The sequence below is a fragment of the Aquarana catesbeiana genome, linkage group LG11 (assembly GCF_042186555.1).
Source record: "Aquarana catesbeiana isolate 2022-GZ linkage group LG11, ASM4218655v1, whole genome shotgun sequence".
Lineage (NCBI taxonomy): Eukaryota > Metazoa > Chordata > Amphibia > Anura > Ranidae > Aquarana > Aquarana catesbeiana.
In genome coordinates, this window is record NC_133334.1 from 235,188,897 (window position 1) to 235,213,013 (window position 24,117).

Here is a 24,117-nt window from a genome sequence, read left to right on the forward strand (position 1 = left end):
GGACCCCCACCCGCGGAAGGCAAATCACGTACATGTACGTGATTTTGCCTGTCCATGCCGCCTTGCCGACGTACATCGGCGTGAGGCGGTCGTCAAGTGGTTAAAGCACAACAGTCAAATCAGTCTGTATATCAGGGGTAGGCAGCCTGGGGCCCTCCAGCTGTTGCAGAACTACAAGTCCCATCATGTCTCTGGGAGTAATTGTAACTATTAGCCTTGCAATTCCTCATGGGAATTGTAGTTCCACGACAGCTGAAGGGCCCCAGGTTGCATACCCCTGCTGTATATGCAGTAAAGCATACTTGTTATCTCACTGTGGAACCTAAGGGGTCAGTCCTCTGCATTGTGTAAAAAGGCTGTTTGATCCTGTCTGCTCTGATCCTCCCCTTTTTTCACTGTCCCCTAATAAATTTCTGATAACAGTGAGCCTATGGAGTCAGGCTGGATATGCTCAGTTTGGTGTGTATTACTAGAGAAGTATTTTTTTTCTGGGGACAGTGCATGTGATCAGCACAGGGCCAGGCAGAGGGTCAGGGGTCTTGCAGTCTCATAGGACAGTAAGAGGAGAATGAAAACTCCTCCTACAAGCTTTAACCAGTACTTAGCTGGACACTGATAGAAGTCACAAGATTGCTATATACTGCTGATGAGAAAAGGGTATTTGGCAGTTTATATTTACTAAAATAATTGCATCTCCAGTTTCTGTGTACTGTGGGAGACCAGATATAGTGAATGCAGGGTCCTGGGTTTAGTAAAACTTTAAAGGCAGGTGTGCCTGGAGGGAGCTCACCCTTCGTTTAATAGATTGGGGTGGTTGCCATTTTTTTTATACAGTTGGCCGAACTGGGTACAGGGACATACTGGATGCCTTCGCTGCCATTGTGCTCTTGCTGGGCATCATGTACATCCCTGTGCTTTTATGGAGGGGTAGGCGCCCTTCAGGCACACATTTAATATGTATGTACAGTGCATTCGGAAAGTATTCACATCGCTTCACTTTTTCCACATTTTCTTATGTCACAGCGTTATTCCAAAATAGATTAAATTATTTATTTTCCTCAAAATTCTGGAAGAAGTTTGTTTGAAATCTTTGCAAAATGTATTAAAAATAAAAAACAAAAAAATCACATGAACATAAGTATTCACAGCTTTTGCCATGACACTAAAAATTCATCTCAGGTGCATCTTGTTTCCACTGATCATCCTTGAGATTTTTTTTTCTGCAACTTGATTGGAGTCCACCTGTGGTAAATTCAGTTGATTGGACATGATTTGGAAAGGCACACACCTGTCTATATAAGGTCACACAGTTAACAGTGCATGTCAGAGCACAAACCAAGCCATGAAGCCAAAGGAATTGTCTGTAGACCTCTGAGGCACAGATCTGGGGAAGGGTACAGCAAAATGTCTGCAGCATTGAAGGTCCCAATGAGCACAGTGGTCTCCATTATCCGTAAATATAAGAAGTTTGGAATCACCAGAACTCTTCCTAGAGCTCCAGCGTTTGTCTGTGGAGACAGGAGAACCTTCCAGAAGAACAACCATCTCTGCAGCACTCCACCAATCAGGCTTGTATGGTAGAGTGGCAGAATGGAAGCCACTCCTCAGTAAAAGGCCAGACAAAACAAAAGAGAGGTGCCTCTAAGTGCAATATGTTTAAAACTTTTAATATCCCAAAGGGATTAAAAACACTTACAGGATCAATGTTAAAACTGAGCTCATCATAACTATGGTAGGGAGGTGATCCGATTACTCCCCTTGTACAGCCTCACCTACGAGAACAGGCAATGCCCGGCTAAATTTGACAAGGTGTGGGCGGCCTGGGTGGATGCGAGTGGGTGAGGAGCCGGAAAGGTGGGGACCAAATGATGGATCCCCCCTTTTCGGATGGGGGGCATCGCCCCCCCTTCCCACCGGATGGCACCTGACCACACCAAATAAAAACAATTTTATTATACAGGCTAGGCAACTGATGCCCCCCCCCCAGGGGAGAGAGATCGTGTACTCTAAGGTAATCATGGACCGGATCTAGATGGGAGTAAACTTGGGAATTGTCACTGGTTGACAAATGGTAGAAATTATATTTTGTATGGAGTTGTACGATACTAAATATGGATATTTTAAACTGATACTGTAACTAAGCAAGATCTGAGTGTCGAAAGATGACTGTATTGTAATATTGATTTGTTCAATAAAAAACTTTTCTGTAAAAAAAGGGAGGTGATCCGGCATCAGGTTTGTGTCCCAGTGTGTATCTCTGAAGTTCCCAGGAGTAATCCAGTCAGCAGTGTGAATCCCAAGAAGGCCAGCAGAGGGAAACCGCTGCTATGAGAACGCCAATAGTGCGGCCGCACTGCCAGGGACAGCTTGGACCATAAATCTTGGAAGTGACGTCAACAGGAAGGGGACCGAAAACCAGCGTGGACCACAACCGGAAGTAAGGTGATCAACATGGGATGCGTTTCGGAACTATGGATTGGTTCCTTCTTCACACCAATGAAAAGGGATTAGGAAAGCAAAGCTTTTTTTTCATTTTAACTTATTTTTATTTTTTATTTTATTATTATTATTTTTAATTGTATTAAATATAATATTTTTTTCACATAATACCTTTCAATGTTAATTGCTCATCCTCCATATCTGCATATCTGTATTTCTCTAGTTGTAACCGTATGTGTTTGATCATGTAATATGGGTGTTAATGTAGATCTTACAACCATATGCCCACTGCCAGAGACATATTGGAGCCTGTTCTTTGTTTGTTTTTGTCTTGTCTCATTTGTTCAATGTGCGTCTCTGTACAATTCTGCACAACTATTTGTATCATCATTAGTGGCGATTACATCCCGGACTATTATTATTGATCTCTTCCCCATTTCACCCTGCCCATAGTCCCGCCCACAGACCATAAAAAGCTTTGCTTTCCTAATCCCTTGTCATTGGTGTGAAGAAGGAACCAATCAGTAGTTCCGAAGTGCGTCCCATGTTGATCACCTCACTTCCGGTTGCGGTCTACGCTGGTTTTCGGTCCCGTTCCTGTTGATGCCACTTCCGGGATTTGCGGTCCAAGCTGTCCCTGGCAGTGCGGCGAAACTATTGGTGTTCTCATAGCAGCGGTTTCCCTCTGCTGGCCTCCTTAGGATTCACACTGCTGACTGGATTACTCCTGGGAACTCCAGAGATACACACTGGGACACAAACCTGATGCCGTATCCCCTCCCTACCATACTTATGATGAGCTCAGTTTTAACATTGATCCTGTAAGTGTTTTTAATCCCTTTGGGATATTAAAAGTTTTAAATATATTACACTTAGAGGCACCACTCTTTTGTTTTATCTGGTTATTATTAATCGCTTTGCTCTTCCGAGTGCTGCCTTAAAGTGTATGAAGATCTCATGCCGTTTGAATTTCATCTCCAATTGAATTTATCTTCGTCTGAACTTTATCTCCAATTAAGACAATCATCTGCCCAGTCTGCTATTCAGAGCGCCCTATACACACATTTTATCAGTAAAAGGCACATGACAGCCTGCTTGGAATTTGCCAAAAGGCACCTGAAGGACTCTCAGACCATGAGAAACAACATTCTCTGGTTTGATAAAGATTGAACTCTTTGGCCTGAATGGCAAGTGTCATGTCTGGAGGAAACCAGGCACCGCTCATCACTTGGCCAATACCATCCCTACAGTGAAGCATGGTGGTGGTAGCATTATGCTGTGGAGATGTTCTTCAGCGGCAGGAACTGGGAGACTATTCAGGATTGAGGGAAAGATGAATGCAGCAATGTACAGAGACATTCTTGATGAAAACCTGCTTCAGAGCGCTCTGGACCTCAGACTGGGGCAAGGTTCATCTTCCAACAAGACAATGACCCGAAGCACACAGCCAAGATAGGAAAGGAGTGACTACGGGACAACTTTGTGAATGTCCTTGAGTGGCTCAGCCAGAGCCCAAACTTGAACCCGAATGACATCTCTGGAGAGATATGAAAATGGCTGTGCACTGACGCTTCCCATCCAACCTGATAGAGCTTGAGAGGTCCTGCAAAGAAGAATGGGAGAAACTGCCCAAAAATAGGTGTGCCAAGCTTGTAGCATCATACTCAAAAAGACTTGAGGCTGTAATTGGTGTCAAAGGTGCTTCAACAAAGTATTGAACAAAGGCTGTGAATACTTATGTACATCGGATTTTTTAATTTTAAATTTTTAATAAATGTGCAAAGATTTCAAACAAACTTCTTTCACATTGTTATTATGGGGTATTGTTTGAGGAAAATAATGAATTGAATCCATTTTGAAATAAGGCTGTAACATAACAAAATGTGGAAAAAGTGAAGCGCTGTGAATACTTTCCAGATGCACTGTATATGAAAAATGGAAAAACCAAGCTTACTTAGTTGACACGTAATGTGAAAACACCATTACCAATTACTAAACAGTCCTTTATTTTCAATTAAGCAACCTACATTAAGGGGAAATACAATCTGCATAATTTATTCTCTGTCCCTACAGTTCCTAGTTTATTCTCTGACACATCAGATGAGTATTTGTTTGGACTACACTTTGACAACCTAAAAAAACTCATACTGTAGATGATAGTCATTTGTGTTGTCATTCAAAAATCCTTTGTATTGCAGATTTCCTGATTTGTGAAAGTGACATCAGTAGACCATGGTGACACTAGTAGTCTTTATCAAACCTTTGTAACTGGTGACAACACAGGAGCACAAATGGAAGACAGGGACATAGCACAGTCACTAGGTATTATTTTACTGAAAGTTTCAGATTTAAAGATTAGCATGTTAAGAATTTCATAGGATTTTAGTAAATTTGGTTTACATTTACTTTTTAGAAATGCTTTGAGGTTTGTAGATGCAGCTGACCATTATTTATTGTATATGAGTACCTTTAGGTCCATACATGATAAAATATGCTGTGTTTTTAAAACAATAAACTGGTCTTCAGTATCTTACCTTTAGGATGGAGTGAAGATCTTCTAAAGTAGGCCTGACTTTCTTCACTATCCCAGTAACTTCAGTATTAGCGTAATGGTCATAGCTTGGAACAGCATCAATAGTATTGTATCCAAAGGTCCTCATGTAGAAGGTGTTGGAATGGGTGAGATTATTTGGATTAAATGTGTCATAGGTTGACTCTGGCGGCCCATATTGAGATTTCGTTGGCTCTTCGGTACTGATGAGTGAGCGGATGGTGAATCTTCCACTGGATGGAGCATTGTCCACTGGGGTTTCAACTCTGCTCTCAGCCATCTCATCCCAAGACTGGGTTTGTGGTAACCTATCTAATTAAATTCAGAGAAGGGGGTTTTATACTGAGGAAAACCAGCAGGAACCAAACCTGTAAATCACTAACCGAAATGTCACATAGTAAACTTCTGAGAATATCACAGCCTAGGGCCAGAAAAAATTACTCCAGATAGATGTTCTGATTAGAAGGATGATAAGAAGCTACATAGTAACTAACACATAAAATAACCTATACACCTAACCTCTGCTTCAACAGTTCTTTTCTATCCCTTGATTAAAGTACATCCAGGCTGACATTTTTGTCTACTTACCGTTGGCAGACCAAATCACAGACAGGCTTCCTATATATCTTGAAGAGATCTGCTGACTTTCGGCAGTGAGACTCTATTTTTGCTTCAGAAGAAGAAAAAAGTCTCCATTTCAGGGAAAGGGAGAACTGGAAACTAGAGAAGGGAGATCTCACCAACTGAGGTCCTTAAAGTAGAATTCCAGATTTCCTACCACTTTAAGTAGTTCATTTTGGCCACGGTAGCCCAAGCATACTGAATTAGCTACATATAGTTAGAGGCGCTATGTTGTGGCAGCAGTATGGGTCGAGCGGAAAACTACTCAGCCATTCAGGAGAAGTCTTTTAATTTTATCAATGAAAACAGGGCTTCCTCTGACTGGCTGCAATGGCGGATGATATAACGATTTCAAACCTAGGCCAAGGCGCCCGTACTGCTGCCAGAACACAGCACTGGTTATTGTATGTAGCTAATGCTACAACAGTATATTACAGCACAGGCAGAGGCCACATCATTATGTAATGGAAACATTTTGGTTGGGACCAGCTTGGTCCAAAAGAACTGTTTAGGGTGATAGGAAAACTGAAATTCTACTTCAGAGTGTATTGCAGGCAAAACTTATTTTTTAGTTTTGGATAGAGTAAAAGAAAGGTAGAACCCATTTTAGGTAATTTGGGCATCAGTGTCCTGCTGTGGAGGCTTCTCTTTTCAGTGTTTCTCTTATGCGAATTGAATTGAGAAGAAACCTTTGCAAAGTGATGGGAATTTTTATCTTGGAAAGTTGCTACCAAAACATTTGGCCACATGGCACGATTTACCTCATTTTCTTGATCTGGTGACAACTGAGAAAAATGACTTCCTCTTTGTTTGTCTTTTTTTGTCTTGGTGACAATTGTTAACAGTCTAACCCTCCCCTGTTCTAGTCAATACAAAATAAAAGGTTTTGCCTTTACATACACACTTTAAGCTTATTATACACATAAAAAACAATTGTACTCTCCTATAGATCTACTAACAACTAGGTAGTGCAAGGGCCAGCTGAATGGATACAGATTGATTTCTTTTTTTAAACAGGCCCTCACATTACATTTTGGTAAATCTAAGGAAGATTGTACAATCAGAATGTATTATGTTGAAAGCCAGCATATGATCCCAGTGATACGCTTCTCCCAAAATATGTAGCAGCATTTGCAGGGACCAACCCTTAGGGCCGGTTCACACGGGGGCGACTTGTCAGGCGACCTAGCCGCCTGACAAGTCGCCTCCCGTTCTGTACAATGGAACCGTTCTAATCGGAGCGACGCAAGTCGCTCCGACTTAGAAGAAAGGTTCCTGTACTACTTTGGGGGCGACTTGCATAGACTTCTATACAGAAGTCGTCTTGCAAGTCGCCCCGGCAGTCATGTGCAGGTCGCCTCTAGTGTGAACTGGCACTTAGCCCTAATTCACGTGACGCGGGTTTGAACTCGCACGATTTCAAACCCACATTTCAGTGCGCGTTCAGGGACGATTTGAAAGACATCTGTGCAGGTTCATGCACAGATGTTTATTGAAATCGTCCCCAAAGTCACCAAAAGTAGTGCAGGAACAACTTTTGAAAATCGGTGCGGTGGCGGCAATAGGCTGCGATTTGGCATGCAATTTGACATGTCAACAATTGCTAAACTGGCCGTAAGAGGTGTTAATGGCTGAGCTGATGATCACTTTCTTACCTTAAATCCAGTATGGACATTGTCAACCTCCAGACACCACACAATCCTGGGAAACCATCATGTCAGATACATTTCAAGTTAGAGGTCATCTGTTATGTGAACATATCCTGAAGATATTTCCTGTCTGCTTGGTGGGCTGGAGCCTGAAAGTGACAATGACCATCAGTCCACAGACAGAATTAATCATATGGGCTTGCATATCTTTCCTGTACTCCATCTACCTGCGCTGTTCCTTAGTAAAACAAAGCACGTCTATAATGCTTGAGCCATTGCTCTGTCATTATAGTAACAAACCTGCAATTTTTTTAAATTCTATATCATTTACAAAGAATAAGCTATTTGACGAGCTGTATTAGAATTTACCTCATTTTCATTTTTTCCATTTAGATTTGTAGATTGATGACTAATATCATAACCTGGCAAGGCGACTCTCTCTTAGAGTGAACATATTAAACATGCCATATAACCTACGTGTTTCCAGCCAAAATTTTTGTTTTAAAAAACTAAGCATTGCATTTACTTTTTTCACAACTTAACGTGCTATTAAACCCAAAAACAAAACATGTATTATACTGCAGTGTACCAATTGTGGTGACTGCATTTGTTTTCTTTTTTTAGGCCCTTTTCCTTAATTTTCACCTGGTGATCTGGCCAGTAGTGTCGCTTACACACACTCGGAATTTCCATCAACAAATGTTCGATGGGAGCTTGTTGTCGGAAATTCCGATCGTTTGTAGGCTCCATCGGACATTTGTTGTTGGAATTTCCGCAACAAAAATTTGAGAGCTGGATCTCAAATTTTCCGACAACAAAATCCGTTGTCGGAAATTCTGAGCATGTGTAGACAATTCCAACACACAAAATTCCACGCATGCTCGGAATCAAGCAGAAAAGCTGCACTGGTTATTGAACTTCATTTTTCTCGGCTCGTTGTACGTCACCGCGTTCTTGACGTTCGGAATTTCCGACAACATTTGTGCGACCGTGTGTATGCAAGTAAAAACTAAACTAATAGTCCATAATGATAATAGTACTGATGATAATCAATAAAAATCAGCCAAGAGTGTCAATTAAAGCACATGGATGAATCAAAATACAGCTTCCCCAAGTGAATCTGGCAGACAGAACATCGAGGACAGAGGACAATCTAGTGCTCTCTGGATAAACTAGTTTATTTGCAAATTGAAATAATTAAAAATATACTCACAATGATTGCACTCATAAACGAGTGCTGGTTAAAATAGCGTGTAAGGCTGTCTCAAACCTAAAAGATTGCCGCGGGTGATGTCAGACGTGACTCCTCCCCCCGCACACGTTACGTCCTGTAGGCGGAGACTTCTTCAGCGTGGGGTCGGATGCACTCAGCACTCGTTTATGAGTGCAATTATTGTGAGTATATTTTTAATTATTTCAATTTGCAAGTAAACTAGTTTATCCAGAGAGCACTAGATTGTCCTCTTCCTCTCTTTTATGATTGCACATTGTGAGAGATCAACGGCTGTAGCGATCTACGATCATCACCCCAGGGGTGGGTATAAGGCTCTGTGACCTGTTTCAGGTCGAATGTATGAGATGAGAGGCTTGAATATCTGTGGTGGAGGGACCTTAATCACCGCTACGTTGTTCTGTGTGCCAGATTCACTTGGGGAAGCTGTATATTAATTCATCCATGTGCTTTAATTGACACTCTTGGCTGATTTTTATTGATTATCAGTACTATTATCATTATTAGTTTAATTTTATTGCGCTGCACTATCTTATTTTTCATTGTTCATATGAGGAATTATTTTTGAATTTAGCTTAAGTGTCAGCTTGCAATTCTGGTGTTTGAACTTGTGTTTTACCTATCTGAGGTGAATACTGTTTTATCTTAATTGCTATCGTGTGTATGCAAGACAAGTTTAAGCTAACATCCGTCGGAAAAAAATCCAGGATTTTGTTGTTGGAATGTCCAAGCGTGTGTACACGGCATAAGACTGTTTGGTTTTTTTTTTTAACAGGGCAAGCTGTCCAGCAAAAGTGGAAGTTAGATGGTTAAGACAAATTGTTTAACACTGTCAGGGGTGCTTACAATTGTCAACTTTTATTCATTTATGTGAAACCTTTATCCCAAAAGGAAAAAAACTGCTGCAATAACTGCTTAAAAATTATTAACTGGAGTCTGGCTTTAGCCAAGTCCATCTAAATTTGCTAGTACTTTTAACACTACCCTCTCCCCAAAATAACAATGCTGCTGTCCAAAGTTGTTTCTATTGCTCCTCCTTCCAGAATGGAGACAACCTACAATGGGAAGTGTGTTACTGGCTGGGTCACTGGGTGAAAGTTAAGGGAAAAAAGTCTAGGGCCCCTTTCAGAGGAAGCAGATCCGTTCAAGTGGATCTACCTGTTCATCGGGGGATCTCTCTGCTAATACCTGCTTACCAGGCGAGTGACAGGTCCGTGTCCGCTCTGCTATGCAGAGCAGACACAGACCGCTCTCTTCTATGGGGCCGTACTACATGTCCGTTTCAATCTAAACCACCGGATGGATGGCGAACTTATCACCATAGGTCTGTTTTTAGCGGATTTTATCGGATCCGATGCCCGGCGGGTGTCCGCCGACATCCACTGCACCATAGAGAACAATGGCTGAAAAACAAACAGGCGGACCCGATCAGTCCACTCGTGTGAAAGGGGCCTTAACCTCCTTAGCGGTATTCCCGAGTGTGGCTCGGGGTGAATTTTCAGTACCAAAATCGGTAACCCCGAGCCACACTCGGCATCGCATCGCAGGATCCAGGTACAGTTACTTACCTAGTCCCCAGGATCCTGCAATGTCCTCCCACTGTGTGTGGGAGCCGTGTTTCCGTTTGATGTATCACAGCGCCAGGCTCCGTTCCCTGCGAGCGTTGCGACGCACGGGGACGGAGCACGGCGCCAAATTCAAAAAGTGAAAAACACATAATACATACAGTACACTGTAATCTTACAGATTACATTACTGTATCATATTATTTCACATCCCTTTTGTCCCTAGTGGTTTCTCCAGTGCCCTGCATGCAGTTTTATATTATAAATACTGTTCTTTCTGCCTGGAAACTGGAGATTGTCCATAGCAACCAAAACTGTCCCTTTACATCAAAAGCAGTTTTAGACCAGCTAGAAAACAGCGATAATAAATTAGAATCACTCGCAGAATTGAGCGATAGTGATTTGTGGGGAAATCCGTCATCAAACACTGAAAGTAATGACAGCGACAATTCTGCAACTGAGCAAATTTCAGTGTTTTTGATTTGATTACATTATTGAATAATTTTTGTTATTATTATATTATTATTTGTTAGAATTATTTAAAGTTATTTATTATATTATAATTTATGAATGTTGTGTTTCAAACTTTATTATACCCGGGATGTCTACTAGACTCTTGTTTGGACAGATTTAAGTGTGTTATTCCTAAGAATTACAGGCCTACAATATAAAATGCCAAATTTCCATGCAAAACATGCTTTGAGCATCAAAAATCTGAAATAATCATACCGCCAGGGAGGTTAAAGAAGAAAACTGATACAGGCACCAAATTTAAGGGTTGGAAAGCTACATTTTTTAGGTGGGGGGGGGTGTTTTAATAGCGCTTTAAAGTGACACAAAATTATATCCTTATTCTCCAAAAGTAATCCATACACATCTACTACTTAACGGTCCTGTAATCTATTTTTCATTAACCGCTTGCCGACCGGCTTGCAGTAAATATACTGCGAGCAGGCAGCAGGTGCAGGCAGGCGACGTACATGTACGTTGTCGGCTTTCTTCTGTGTGTGGGGCGTGCATACCCTGCTGACTTGTGCTGTGATTGGACACAGTACGGTTTTGTCAGTAGGTTTCAGCCACTGATTTCGAAAGAAACCTGCTGATCGGCTGTGTTCAATTGCAGCACCGAGTTCTGTGGTTACAAACACACAGAACCCTGTGTACACAGAAAAGCGACCCAGCTGTTTCTTCTCCCTGTAAACCAGGGAGAAAAAACAGCCAGAACTGTGAGTAAAAGTAACACACACCACACACTGTTAGGCATACATTTAACCTCTTTATTGCCCCTTGATGTTAACCTCCTCCCAGCCAGTGTCATTAGTAAAGTGTCAGTGTACAGTTATATTACTGTATTAGTGTCACTAGCGATGTCAGTGTCAGTTAGTGACCCTCCCAGCCAGTGTCTGTTAGCACCAGCTTGCCTGCCACAGTATCACAGTCCCACAGAGCCCAATTTCTCACTGTGCCACATGAAAAGGAGATGCAATCCCATTTATCAGCTAACAGCTCCTCTATGCTAAGCTGCATTAACTCAGCAGACTTAGCATAGAGGTGCCTGTAAATGAATCCACGATGTGCTGCTAGTTGAGCTTACCTCCAGGAAGTTCACATTCCCTCTGCTCAGCTGCTCACACCTCCCACTTCCAGGCTGGCGTGATCTCGGGGGGCAGGCACATCCCCTGTCCCTCCCACCCAAGCAGCAGAAGCCAGGAGGCTCCCCCCTACTCAAGCAGCAGCCTGCAGGAGAAAGGCTGGAAAACTGCTGGGGGAGGTACAGGGGGCGGAGTGTCCAGTCCCGATGCATCTGGGCAGTAATTCCTAATGCTGAGAGAGGCTGTATGTCGTCCCGACCGCCGCTTTGAATTCACGGGGCGCACTCAGCCTCAGAGTCAGTAATATTTTCTCAGGGGGCGCAATTTCCCCGTTGCCCCTCTTTGGATCCGCCCCTGGATGTTACTTCTGGTATCGGCGCACCCCTAATTAAAACTCCTCTGTGTGTAAAGGCGTCCCAATACTGTTGACAATATATTCCTCCTTAGTGTAATTATTTCATTAATATTTACATGCATTGCACAAGATAGATGTTACACAATGGAAAGATGAAGTGAAAAAGGCAGGTAAGTAAATGGAATAAAGCAAATAAGACTGTCATATTGTATTTACTATATTTCTAATGTCGCATACACACGAGCGGATTTTCCCTCGGAAAAAACTTGGATGGTTTTTCCGATGGAATTCCGCTCAAGCTTGCCTTGCATACACACGGTTACACAAAAGTTCTCTGAACTTTCGACCGTCAAGATCGCGGTGACGTACAAAACTACGACGAGCCAAGAAAATGAAGTTCAATGCTTCCGAGCATGCGTAGGAATTTTGCGTGTCGGAATTTGTACAGACGATTGCCTTTTCGGATAGGAACTTTTTCGGACTGAAAAATTGAGAACCTGTTCTCAATCTTTTGCTGGCGGGAATTCCGCCAGCAAAAGTCCGATGGAGCATACACATGGTCGCATTTTCCGACCAAAAGCTCTCATCGGTCTTTTGCTGGCCGAATTTCCGATCGCGTGTATGCGGCATTAGGCTTCATGTACACAGGACGTTTTTACAACCTCTCCTGAACGATTTAACTTGACAGATAGTAACCCACGTTTAAAACGTCCATTTTGCCACGCTTAGGCCTCATGCAAACTGCTGCTGGTAAAGGGACATTTAGGAGCAGTTGGGAGTTTTTTTTTTCAACTGCCCCTGAGCTCTCCTCTTATTTTATGTTATCTTATCAGTACATGTACACAAGGTCATTTACAGTAATTTCTAGGCAGTTGAGCTTAGAGGCATTTTTTGGAACATAAAAAAATTGCGTTCAGAAGCTGAGTTTACAGGCATTTCAAGCGCCAAATGCAGCTAAACGTGGTAATTCGCGTTTAGCCGTGTTTCGTTTACAGGCATTTTTCATTTTTGGCTATATATATTTTTTAAAACACTTCTAGACGCAAAGGCGGCAAAACGCTGCTAAATGCGACATATAGACACGACAAAATGGGCGTTTTAAACGTGGGTTACTATCTGTCAAGTTAAATCGTTCAGTGCTTTTTCGGCACTGCCGCGTCACTTCCAGTTTCCCGGCAGGCTCACTGACACTGTGACTTGTGGAGTGCGTGACTGCAACTATCCGGGACCGAGACCCTTTGATGTGAGGCGGGGAGCGGATCACAGTGGCAGCTGATGGATGGACACAGAGCTGGCAGTGTACCAGAGAGCACTAGAATTATTTGATACACACGGTTGCAATTTGGATACTCCTTTGAAACCCTGTCCATGTGGTTTAAAAGCGGCTTAGCCTAACACGAGAGTGTAGGCATTGGAATTTGGTGAGTGCGTTTCTTTAGGGGAGTGGAATCACTGATACACTGGTGTGGTGGATGGAATAGGAGGATTTCACATCGATTCTGGATTCATTTGAACACTTTATAGACTATTTTTTGTGTTAAATATTTTTGAATATTTTTTCACTTGTCACAGGGTGGAACCAGTATTTATTATTCACTATTTATTTATATGTTTATTTAGTGTTTTTCAATTACATGTCACCTTGGGGTGATCAAACACCTGCTTCAGCACACATTTAGCGCCACTATTTTTTGCCTATTGTCAGATATATAATTTTTTTTGACAAGTGGTTAAAATACAGCTCACATGTAAAAACATCCTGTGTACATGAAGCCTTACATGCCACGTTTGCGTTTAAAAGCGTTCTTAAAAATAGCCAAAAATGAAAAATGCCTGTAAATGAAATGCGGCTTAACGCGAGTTACCATGTTTAGCACTTGAAATGCCTCTAAACTCAGCTTTTGAACCCATTTTTTTGCATTCCAAAAAAAGCCTCTAAACTCAACTGCCTAGAAACGACTATAAACGACCCTATGTACATGTACTGATAAGATAACACAGAGGACAGGACCAGTTGAAAAAAATGCCCAACTGCTCCTAAATGTCCGTTTAGCAGCAGCAGTGTACATGAGGCCTAATAGTCACATGGTACTACAAGGTGATTCTTTTGTTTTGTTTTTTCAATATTGTACTTTTGTCCTCATGGTTGGTACATTTTATTTAATAAGGTAGTTCAGGTCTTCGGTTTTGTTAGCGAAATGTATTTAATGCTTGGGTCACATGCAAGTGTAATAGTCCAGCAGATAAAATCTTTATCAAGAGCAATTCAGACAGAAGGCAAATTCTTTACACTGGTATCGCTTTGGAAGGATCCGAGAAAGTTAATGGAAAATTTATATTGTCTGTCCTTGGGGCATATTTTGAGGTCTAAAGGCATTTAAGGCACTAACTTTAGTTTTGCCATAAAAGACAAACCTCGCTAGGGGAATTTTAAGAGGAAGTGTACTGTTTTAACTCCTTATAGTGCTAAGGATACAGCTTTGTAAAAGATAATGTAACAAACTTTATGACTAAAGTTAAAATGTATGTATAGCCCCAATTTTTGTTTTCGTTTTGGAGTAGAGAAGGATGAAAACCTCCACCAGGTTGTGTTTTTTGTTCTCTGTATACCATTGGGGAAATTTCCCTTCACATCCTGTTCCACCCGAGTTGTCAGGGCATCCTGGGTCCCCGTGGAAGGACATAGCGCAAACTGGAGTAAAGTTGGACGATAGATCAGAATAAAGCAATTCATCTGGCCCTTATTTGGTAAATATATTCTATAACAATATATACCTAAAGAGTGACCCTCCTGATGCAAGCACATAATTAAAGAAGAGAGAGGGTGATCCTCGTATGTTATGTGGGGTTGACTTTTCTGCCTGGTGTCGTATCCCTCTTATTTGGACCCTCAAAGTCTTTCCAAAGGCCCCAGTGGGTTTTCAGATTTGTTTTTAAACATCTCCATCACCTTCTCCTGAAGAAGTGTACTGCGATCCAAGAAATGCATTGAGCCTTCAAAAGATTGTTGTCAAAATGTTTTGATGTATGAGAAAAACAATATGGTAATTAGAGATAAGGAGATTATCATAATGATTTTAAATGTAATATATTTTGTAATAAAGTGATGGAAATTTTAATTGTATGGTATGAATTCTGCCTAAAAAATCCAGCTTAAATCTTTTTCCTTTGGCAAATCTTGCAGGCACTTATCCCATCAGGGAGGTTTATATCTACTAAGACTCAAAACAACAGTTCTTTAGTTCTTTCCACAGGAGGTCCTGCTAGTATCCCACAGTGGCGATGATACGAGAAGGCGGTAGAGAGCCAACCCCTTCAGAAACACATTTGATATGCAGATGTGACACTGGTGAGTCAGAGCCCTGGTAGGGCAGTGAACAGGCAGTGCTGGTCCCAGCTGACCGTGCAGGTCAAATGGTCTCTTTGGGGAGGGACAGGGATGGTGACTTGGATGCATATCAAGCACCAATGATGGCATTACATGTCCCAAATGGAAAGAACGAATTGCTCTTGGGGAAAGAACAGTGGCTAGAATGGGACACAGCTCATGAGGCCGAGTTGACAGGAACTAGAAGGACCTCAAGGTTTAAGTAACACTGTGAGGGTAGAGGTAGGTAATGGCAGAAGACCAATTCCTCAAAAAGAAATAACCTAATCAGAGAGAGAATGAGGGGCCCTGAATCTAAGTCCAGAGATAATGACTGCAACTGGTGGCCTGGCCGCTTCTAAAGGTTGTGGAGAACTCAGAAACAGACTCTGCTGGAGAAGGCACAAGAGTGCACTTACAGCACCAGAAAAGAGCTGGGTGAATTTGGCCACAAAGTCTTGTGGGAGTGCAGTAAAGGCTACTGATGATAAGGCAGGGTACTTGGCCTAACCCAGTGGGGCTAAGGAGGACTCTGAGGTAGACCCTTTGACCATAGAAAAACAAGACTCCAGGTGACATACATCAGAACCTTTAGGTGGCACAGTGCCAATGTCTAAATGTTTCTGCCGGTTGGTAAGGGTCAGATGGCCATAGATGACCATCTCCACTGTAGACAGGCAGAAGGAATGAGCCAGAGATTGGAGTTCGAAGTGGCTCTCTGCATAGCAGGAGCAGCAGTGTGGTGATGCTTTCTCACCGCTGAATGGTGGGAAAGAAAGCATGGAACATTGCACCCAGCATATGAGCTGAGCAATCAGTTCCTCAGCATTAATCCCTTGCATGGAAAATTCAGACGAGCAGTGGTGCAAATAATGAGGTAGCTCCCGGTGCTCATTCTGATCGGCCTACTCAGAGTGAGCTTTTTGGAGACAGGGTAAGGGCAACAGCAATGCCATTGACTCTGGACCTGAAATACGCTATGCCACTAACTTTTTACCATAATGGGGTCTGCAAAGGTCACTTACAGGCTAACCCTGCAATGTTCAGTCCACCAGGGTCCGAGGGTAGCACTCCATAGCTAGGCTGATAAAAAATTTACCTGGTAGCTGCCATTGTAGAAACCAATTAAAGCAACGATGAGGAGAAGAGGAGATTGAAGAAACAATTGAAGAGAAAAATATGGTCAGACTTTTCCAAAGCACAGCTGAAGAAAAGATGGAATGCTGCTGTAAATAGAATGTGATTGTACTGGGCAGAAAAAAATTAAAAGGCTTGCAAAGATGGGTTAGACTTTGCTTAGCAGAGCTGAAAAAATGTGTCCACCCTCCTAAGGCACTAGCAAAAAAGAAAGAGGCATCATGGGTAGATCAGGAGTTATCCTGGACTGTCATAGTTTTTTTTTTTTTTTTGCTTGCTACTGTCCAATCTTCTTGTAGATAGCAGTATAACCCAACACTATACAATTTTATGTGTTCCTCAATGGATGGGAAAAAGGTATATACTTCGGGGTACAAGGGATAATGTTGCTGAAACCCCTCTTACTCATGTACCACAAGTATATACTGTACGCTTATTGGTATTTTTGTAACCAAAAACATGTAGCAGAATACATATTGTCCTAAATTTATTAAGAAATTTAATTTTTCAAAAAAAAAAAAATGACTGGATATGTTTTATAGCAGAAAGTAAAAAATATTGTTTTTTAAAAAGAATTTTGGCCTTTTTTTCTTTGTAACGCAAAAAATAAAACGCAGTAGTGATCAAATACCACCAAAAGAAAGCTCTATTTGTAGGAAAAAAAATGACAAATTTTATTTAGGTACAAAATTGCATGACCGCGCAATTGTCAGTTAAAGTAACGCAGTGTCGTATTGCAAAAAATGGCCTGGTCATGAAGGGGGGAAAAATCTTCTGGAGGTCAAGTGGTTAATAGCTAGCTGGAATCCATGATGCTGTGTGTTGCAGAAACAGCAAGACAAATTTATTATAATTGGGAGGCTTCGTTCATAAATTCCTACTCTACTGCTTCTTAATTGCGCATGTTTGAGTGAAAATCGATCCCATCTCCAATGGTAAATTTGATGCAGAAAAACAGTTTCAGTTGGCTGTCCAGGATCGCAGGGGTCAATATACACAAAACTAGCTGCATAGAGTTTGCTGACAGGCAGCCGCATTTGCAACTAATTTTGTCATGCATTTGCTTTACCTGTCCCTCAATATGTTCTCTCTTGGAGTATTTTAGAAACAGGTGTATTCATTATAAAATCGTGTGACACTTTATACAGTTGGGACACCATTCAACTATTTCTGAAGATAATTTCTTGCACACTAGTTTATATCTTTACTTGTAAACATTATAAAAATTGTAGCTTTTCCCATGTCAACATTATGGAGTCGGTTCAGTGACACAAAATTCTGTTTATATCCAATTGCGTTTCAGGTTTTAACACTAAATACAATGTGGAAACATCCAAGGGGAGTGAATACTAAAAGCAATGTATACAGGCTTGTTTACTGAGATCACACATAGAGATAACACAGGAACATTATTACTTCCATTTAGTTGGTTAGTCAGTAAAGCCTCCAGGAATAGGTTTAGGTCTCTGTTTCATGTAATATATGAGACCTGCCAAGTAAAGAAAAGCAGGCAGACACGGGTGATCTGGTAAAAACCTAGATAATATTCATATTTCTGTACAATGCTTTGTAAAGGTAGCCCATAGACTGAAATTTAGGCAGTTCAGCAGGAACCAGCCAAATGGTGATAAATGTGTGCGTCTGTGGCGCCTGTCAAACTCTTCAGCCAAAGTAAAAATTGCTATGACCGCAAAGCAGTGTAGCCACAGCACGTGTACAGTCCTGTCAGGCTGTAAATTTGGATTGCTGGTGGGCAGCCAGGGAGTGATAAATCTGCAGCTCAGCCACTTGCTTTAACTGACCTCAGGCCACCAGTGTGAAAAGGCCCACAGTGCACACAAAAAGGTGAGGTTGTGAAGAGTAAATGGATATCAAATGTGTCAGGCCTCAAAGGTGTGCGAAACTAGTGACAAATTACCATACCCAAAATCATCAATAGGCAACACTTTAAATGCCTTTCCATGTTATGTTTTAGAGTTAACTGCACACCTAGCATGTGTAGCACAATTACAGTTTACATACACATGCGCACTTGCCACACACACGTTTGTGTTCACATGTGTGCAGCGAAAGGGGTGCTTTTAATTTTTATTCCATTTTATTTTTTGAACATCAAAGGTCTTTTAGACCCCCTATGTCTCCCCTATCCTCTGCTCTAGCCGACCAAGCTCAGGACTATGATTGATCAGCTGTGCACCCAACTTTCTTTCCAGGATTTTGATAGTTCTGAACCAGAACAGCTCAGAGCTCAGCCCATTCAGTTCACACTACCAGTGTAAATTTCGTAGACTAAAACATTTTAGTCGACTAACTTATTACCATTTTATTCAACTAAAACAACTGAGATGACTAAAATACGACTAAAACTAAAATGCTATTTTAGTCAAAAGACTAAAATGGGACTAAAACTAAAATGCCATTTTAGTAAAAAGACTAATGCCGCATACACACGACCGGACTTTACGGCATACTTTGCCCGGCGGACTTTTTGACAGACTTTACGAATGAACGGACTTGCCTACACACGATCAACCAAAGTCCGACGGATTTGTACGTGATGACGTACGACCAGACTAAAACAAGGAAGTTCATAGCCAGTAGCCAATAGCTGCCCTAGCGTCGTTTTTTTGTCCGTCGGACTAGCATACAGACGAGAGGACATTTCGACCGGACTCGAGTCCGTCGGATAGATTTGAAACATGTTTCAAATCTAAGTCCGTCAAACTTTTGAGAAAACAAAGTCCGCTGGAGCCCACACACGATCGAATTGTCCGACGAAATCCGGTACGCCGGACCAAGTATGCCATAAAGTCCGATCGTGTGTACGCGGCATAACGCCTCATACACACGATCAGATTTTCCACCAACAAAACCGTGGACTTTTGTCCGAAGAGCGTTGGCCCAAACTTGTCTTGCATACACACGGCACAGTGATGTACTACATGGTTTTTCAGCTCTTTAGCGCCACCCTTTGGGCTCCTTCTGCTAATTTCGTGTTAGTAGAAGTTTGGTGAGTGTTGATTCGCGCTTTTCAGTTTGCGTTTTTCATTTCGTGCTTTTCAGTTTATTTCTTAACGGCCGTTTGTCAACCAGACATGTTGTGGAATCGGAGGACATAGCGTGTTATTTATTATTGGCCTTGGAGTTATTGCTTTGACATTATTTTTTTTTGGTTGAATAATGATTTGATTTGGTATACTTTCTATATTTTTGGATGCATAGAATGCACTCTTTGGTTAAGTTCTATTGGCAGATAGCATGTCAATTTTTTTAATGCACAATAAAAAAAATTGTGTAGAATAATACTTGGCTATGTGTTTTACTTCAAATGACAGTTTGGGAGTAGGCAGTTACATTTTAAAAAATACAATGTAAAATTAACAAGGGACACCAACATAGTTGTATCTTTGATCTTAAAAACTAGGGGATAATGGTGTTGTGGTAACTTGCACAAATAAAAAAACATAATAATATTCTTGATATCACTAGAAAAAAAAAGCCTTTAAAAATTTGTTTGCAATAACTCCATCAGTATCACCAGCAAAGCAGCTTCATTATTATCCTATTAAAGAAAAAGAGAATTGTGCGCTGCATTTGGAGATTTCATAATTTGCCACGTCCCGAATTTTAATTCTCCATTACAAACGCTAGTTTACAAGACCGACCACTTCTGCTTCCGAGCATGCGTGTTTGTACTTTGTACTTTTGTTCGACGGACTTGTGTACACACGATCAGAAAGTCCGACAACACACATTTGTTGTTGGAAAATTTGAGAGCATGCTAGCCAACATTTCTTGGCGGAAAGTCCGACAACAAATGTTGGATGGAGCATACACACGGTTGGACTTACCGCCAACAAGCTCACATCCAACATTTCCCATCGGAAAATCCGATCGTGTGTACACGGTATAAGACTAAAACTGAATCGAACTTTGCTACCAAAATTAACACTGCACACTACTGCAAAGGAAATCAGAGAATGGATGTTCCCCACTCTCCTCCTCCCTCTTGCCACCTTGATATTAGTTATTGTGGTCTTGAGCAGAGCAGCAGAGTGGAACACAAGGAAGATGTTTAAGGTATAAAGACTTTGGATCAGGGGCATATCCTTTAATCAGTGGGCCCCTGTGCAAGATCAAAAGTGGGCCCTAGGCATTAATAAAGCCTCGTACACATGATCAGATTTTCAAACAACTGTTCGTCTGTTTTTTGTTGCATGCTAGTCTTGTGTCGAAAGTGAGAAGGATACTCAACATACGAAAATTTTGGCATGACAGAATACAACGTCAGAAGTGACGTAATGTGTTGAATAGTTTTGTATTTTGTGTTCTTTAGTTTCTGAGCATGCGTAGTCTTGCTCTTATGATTTTTTTCGTACGAAAACCGTACTAATTATCCGAAAATCGGATGTTGTGTTCACAACCAACAAAAATGTTATAGTCTGCACATCCAGCTTTTGTCGGATGAAAAACCGGAATTGGCTATCGAAAGCACCATACTAACGACCTGAAAATCGTCAGATTGTTCGTCGGACAAAATTTTCCTTCCAATTTTTGTATCATGTGTACAGGCCTTAAGAAAGAAAAATGTGGCACACAAAGTGCACCGCAGAAAAAAGTGAGCATGGTTTAAAGAATATCTAAAGGTGGCCCCAATCCTCCTCTTCTGGGGTCCCTCAGCGTCACTCCTGGTTCCTCCTCTTCACGAGTGCCCCGTTGGAGAGCCACACTCTCAGGGGACACTCGGGCGCGTGCGCTCTCATGTCCTGCTACTGCGTCCATTGACACAGACAGCAGGACTCGGCCGCGCCCCAAGCGTCATTAGATTTGATTGACAGCAGTGGGAGCCAATGGATGCGCTTCTATCAATCTATCCAATCAGGACCCCAGACACCAGCTGGAGCTTGTGTGCTCATCCCTGTTGCTGGAAAGACCGAGTTCAGGTAAGTAAAATAGGGGCTCTGGGGGGCTGCTGCTTCACAGGTTTTTCACTTTAATGTATAGAATGCATTAAGGTAAAAAACCTTGAGGGTTTAGTAGTATGCGCAGGAGTGGAGTGTATGGCAGTGAGTGGTAAGTGCAGGAGAAGAGTGCATAGTGTATGCCAGTAGGTAGTATGTGCAGGATGGTGTCAGTAGGGCAGTGGCTGGTATCAGTAGTTCTTTATTTTTATTGTTTAATTTTTTTTTACAATTTCATTTTTTATACAATTTTTATTTATAATTCTTTCATTAAAAAAATGCTTTTTGTGGGCTGGTGGATGGTGTCAGTAGGGCAATGGACAGTGTCTCTACATTTCTCCTGACTACAACTGCTCCTCAATAAACTTCAAAAGCAGTGGAGGTGGGTGAACACGTCGCCGCAAAAATTAACCCTGTTGCACTCATTAGTACTGCCCACCAAATGAGACCGATCCACCTGAATGAGGTCACGCCGCAACTACAGTGCCTTTAAAAAGTATTCCTACCCCTTGAAATTTTTCACATTTTGTCATGTTACAACCAAAAACGTACATTTTTTTTAAATTGGGATTTTATGTGATAGACCAACACAAAGTGGCACATTATTGTGAAGTGGAAGGAAAATGATAAATGGTTTTCAAATTTTTTTACAAATATATTGTGGCGTTCATTTGTATTCAGCCCCCTGGGTCAATACTTTGTGGAACAACCATTCCCTGCAATTCTTTTTGGGGATGTCTCTACCAGCTTTGCACCTCTAGAGTGACATTTTTGCCCATTCTTCTTTGCAAACTAGCTCAAGCTGTCAGACTGGATGGAGAGCATGTGTGAACAGCAATTTTCAAGTCTTGCCACAGATTCTCAATTGGATTTAGGTCCGGACTTTGACTGAGCCATTCTAACACATGAATATGCTTTCATCTAAACTATTCCTTTGTAGCTCTGGCTGTATATTTAGGGTCGTTGTCCTGCTGGAAGGTGAACCTCCACCCCAGTCTCAAGATTGCCTTGTATTTGGCTCCATACATCTTCCCATCAACCCTGACCAGCTTCCCTATCCCTGCTGAAGAAAAGCATCCCCACAACATGATGCTGCCGCCACCACCACGTTTCACGATGGGGATCGTGTGTTCTGGGTGACGTGCAGTGTTAATCTTATGTTTTGCTTTTAGGCCAAAAAGTTCAATTTTGGTCTCATCTGACCAGAGCACCTTCTTCCACGTTTGCTGTGTCCCACATCATGGCTTCTCGCAAACGGGACTGCTTATGGCTTTCTTCTTGCCACTCTTCCATAAAGGCCAGAATTGTGGAGTGCACGACTAACAGGTGGGAGAATCTGTTCACAGGACAACTGAGCTGTGGATTTCTGCAGTTCCTCCAGAGTTAAGCTGGCCATACACCTATAGATTATCTGCAGATTTTCTATGGTTAGATGGAAAAAAGTGCAACAGATTTCTCCATGTACGCTAAACTGTGTGGATGGAGGAATCTCTCACTGGGCCAAGCTTCAGTATCTTGCTAGTCGGCCCGCTGGCTCTCAACCTAAACAATGCCTGCACCCAATCAGAATGTTCAGATATTGTGAGAGCCAGTGGGGCAGACTAGCAAGATATGGAAGCTTGGGCCAGTGGGAGATTCTTCCATCCACACAGTTCAGCGTAGATGGAGGAATCTGTTCCACTTTTTCCATCTGACCATAGAAAATCTGTAGATAATATATAGGTGTCTTACAATGGGCCTCTTGGCTGCTTCTCTGATTAATGCTCTCCTTGCCCAGCCTGTCAGTTTAGGTGGACGGCCATGTCTTGGAAAGTTTACAGTTGTGCCATACTCTTTCCATTTTCAGATGATAGATTAAACAGTGATACGTGAGGTGTTCAAAGCTTAGAATATTTTTTTTAAAAACCTCACTCTGCTTGAAACTTCTCCACAACTTTATCCCTGACCTGTCTGGTGTGTTCCTTGGCCTTCATGAGGCTGTTTGCTCACTAAGGTATTCTAACAAACTTCTGAGGTGCTAAAGAGAACAGCTGTATTTATACTGATATTAAATTACACAAAGGTGGACTTTATTTACTAATTAGGTGACTTCTGAAGCCAATTAGTTCCCCTAGATTTTAGTTAGGCCCCTTTCACACGGGACGGATCCGTGTTGATCCGCCCCGTGTTTATCCGCTGCTCAGCGGGGATCGCTCCGCTTTCCCCAGCTGAGCAGGCAGATGACAGGGCGGGACCCGCACACTGTGCAGGGACCGCCCTGTCAGATCTCCGCTCTCCCCTATGGGGGATCGGAGGAACACGGACCGTCTGTCCGTGTTCATCCGATCCGCTCTGCAGACGGATAGAAAAATAGGATTTTCTTCCGTCCGCAGAATCGGACGAGAGCGGAGCCGGACAACATCGGGTGTCAGCGAATGTACATCCGCTGACACCCGCTATCCCATAGGGATGCATGTATGTCCGTATTTCATCCGAAAACGGAAGGATGAAATATGGACATACGGTCCGCATGTGTGAAAGGGGCCTTAGGGGTATCAGAGTAAAGGTGGCTGAATAAAAATGCACAGCACACTTTTCAGATATTTATTTGAATTTTTTTTTTTAAAACTATTTATCATTTTCTTTCCACTTCACGATTATGTGCCACTT

General features: G+C 42.0%; 1 protein-coding gene across 1 annotated transcript in view; it reads right to left on the reverse strand.

Annotated features, from left to right (window-relative positions):
- SLC12A3 (solute carrier family 12 member 3) overlaps positions 1-8,036 on the reverse strand; it is a 97,520-nt gene extending 89,484 nt beyond the window's left edge. Inside the window, exons 1-2 of the mRNA XM_073605530.1 lie at positions 7,267-8,036; positions 4,974-5,302 (exon numbers count right to left, since the gene is read on the reverse strand). Of these exons, the coding sequence (XP_073461631.1) occupies positions 4,974-5,270 (297 nt within the window). The 5' untranslated portion in view covers positions 5,271-5,302; positions 7,267-8,036. The remainder of the gene's footprint in view (positions 1-4,973; positions 5,303-7,266) is intronic.
- Positions 8,037-24,117: the final 16,081 nt, after the last annotated feature.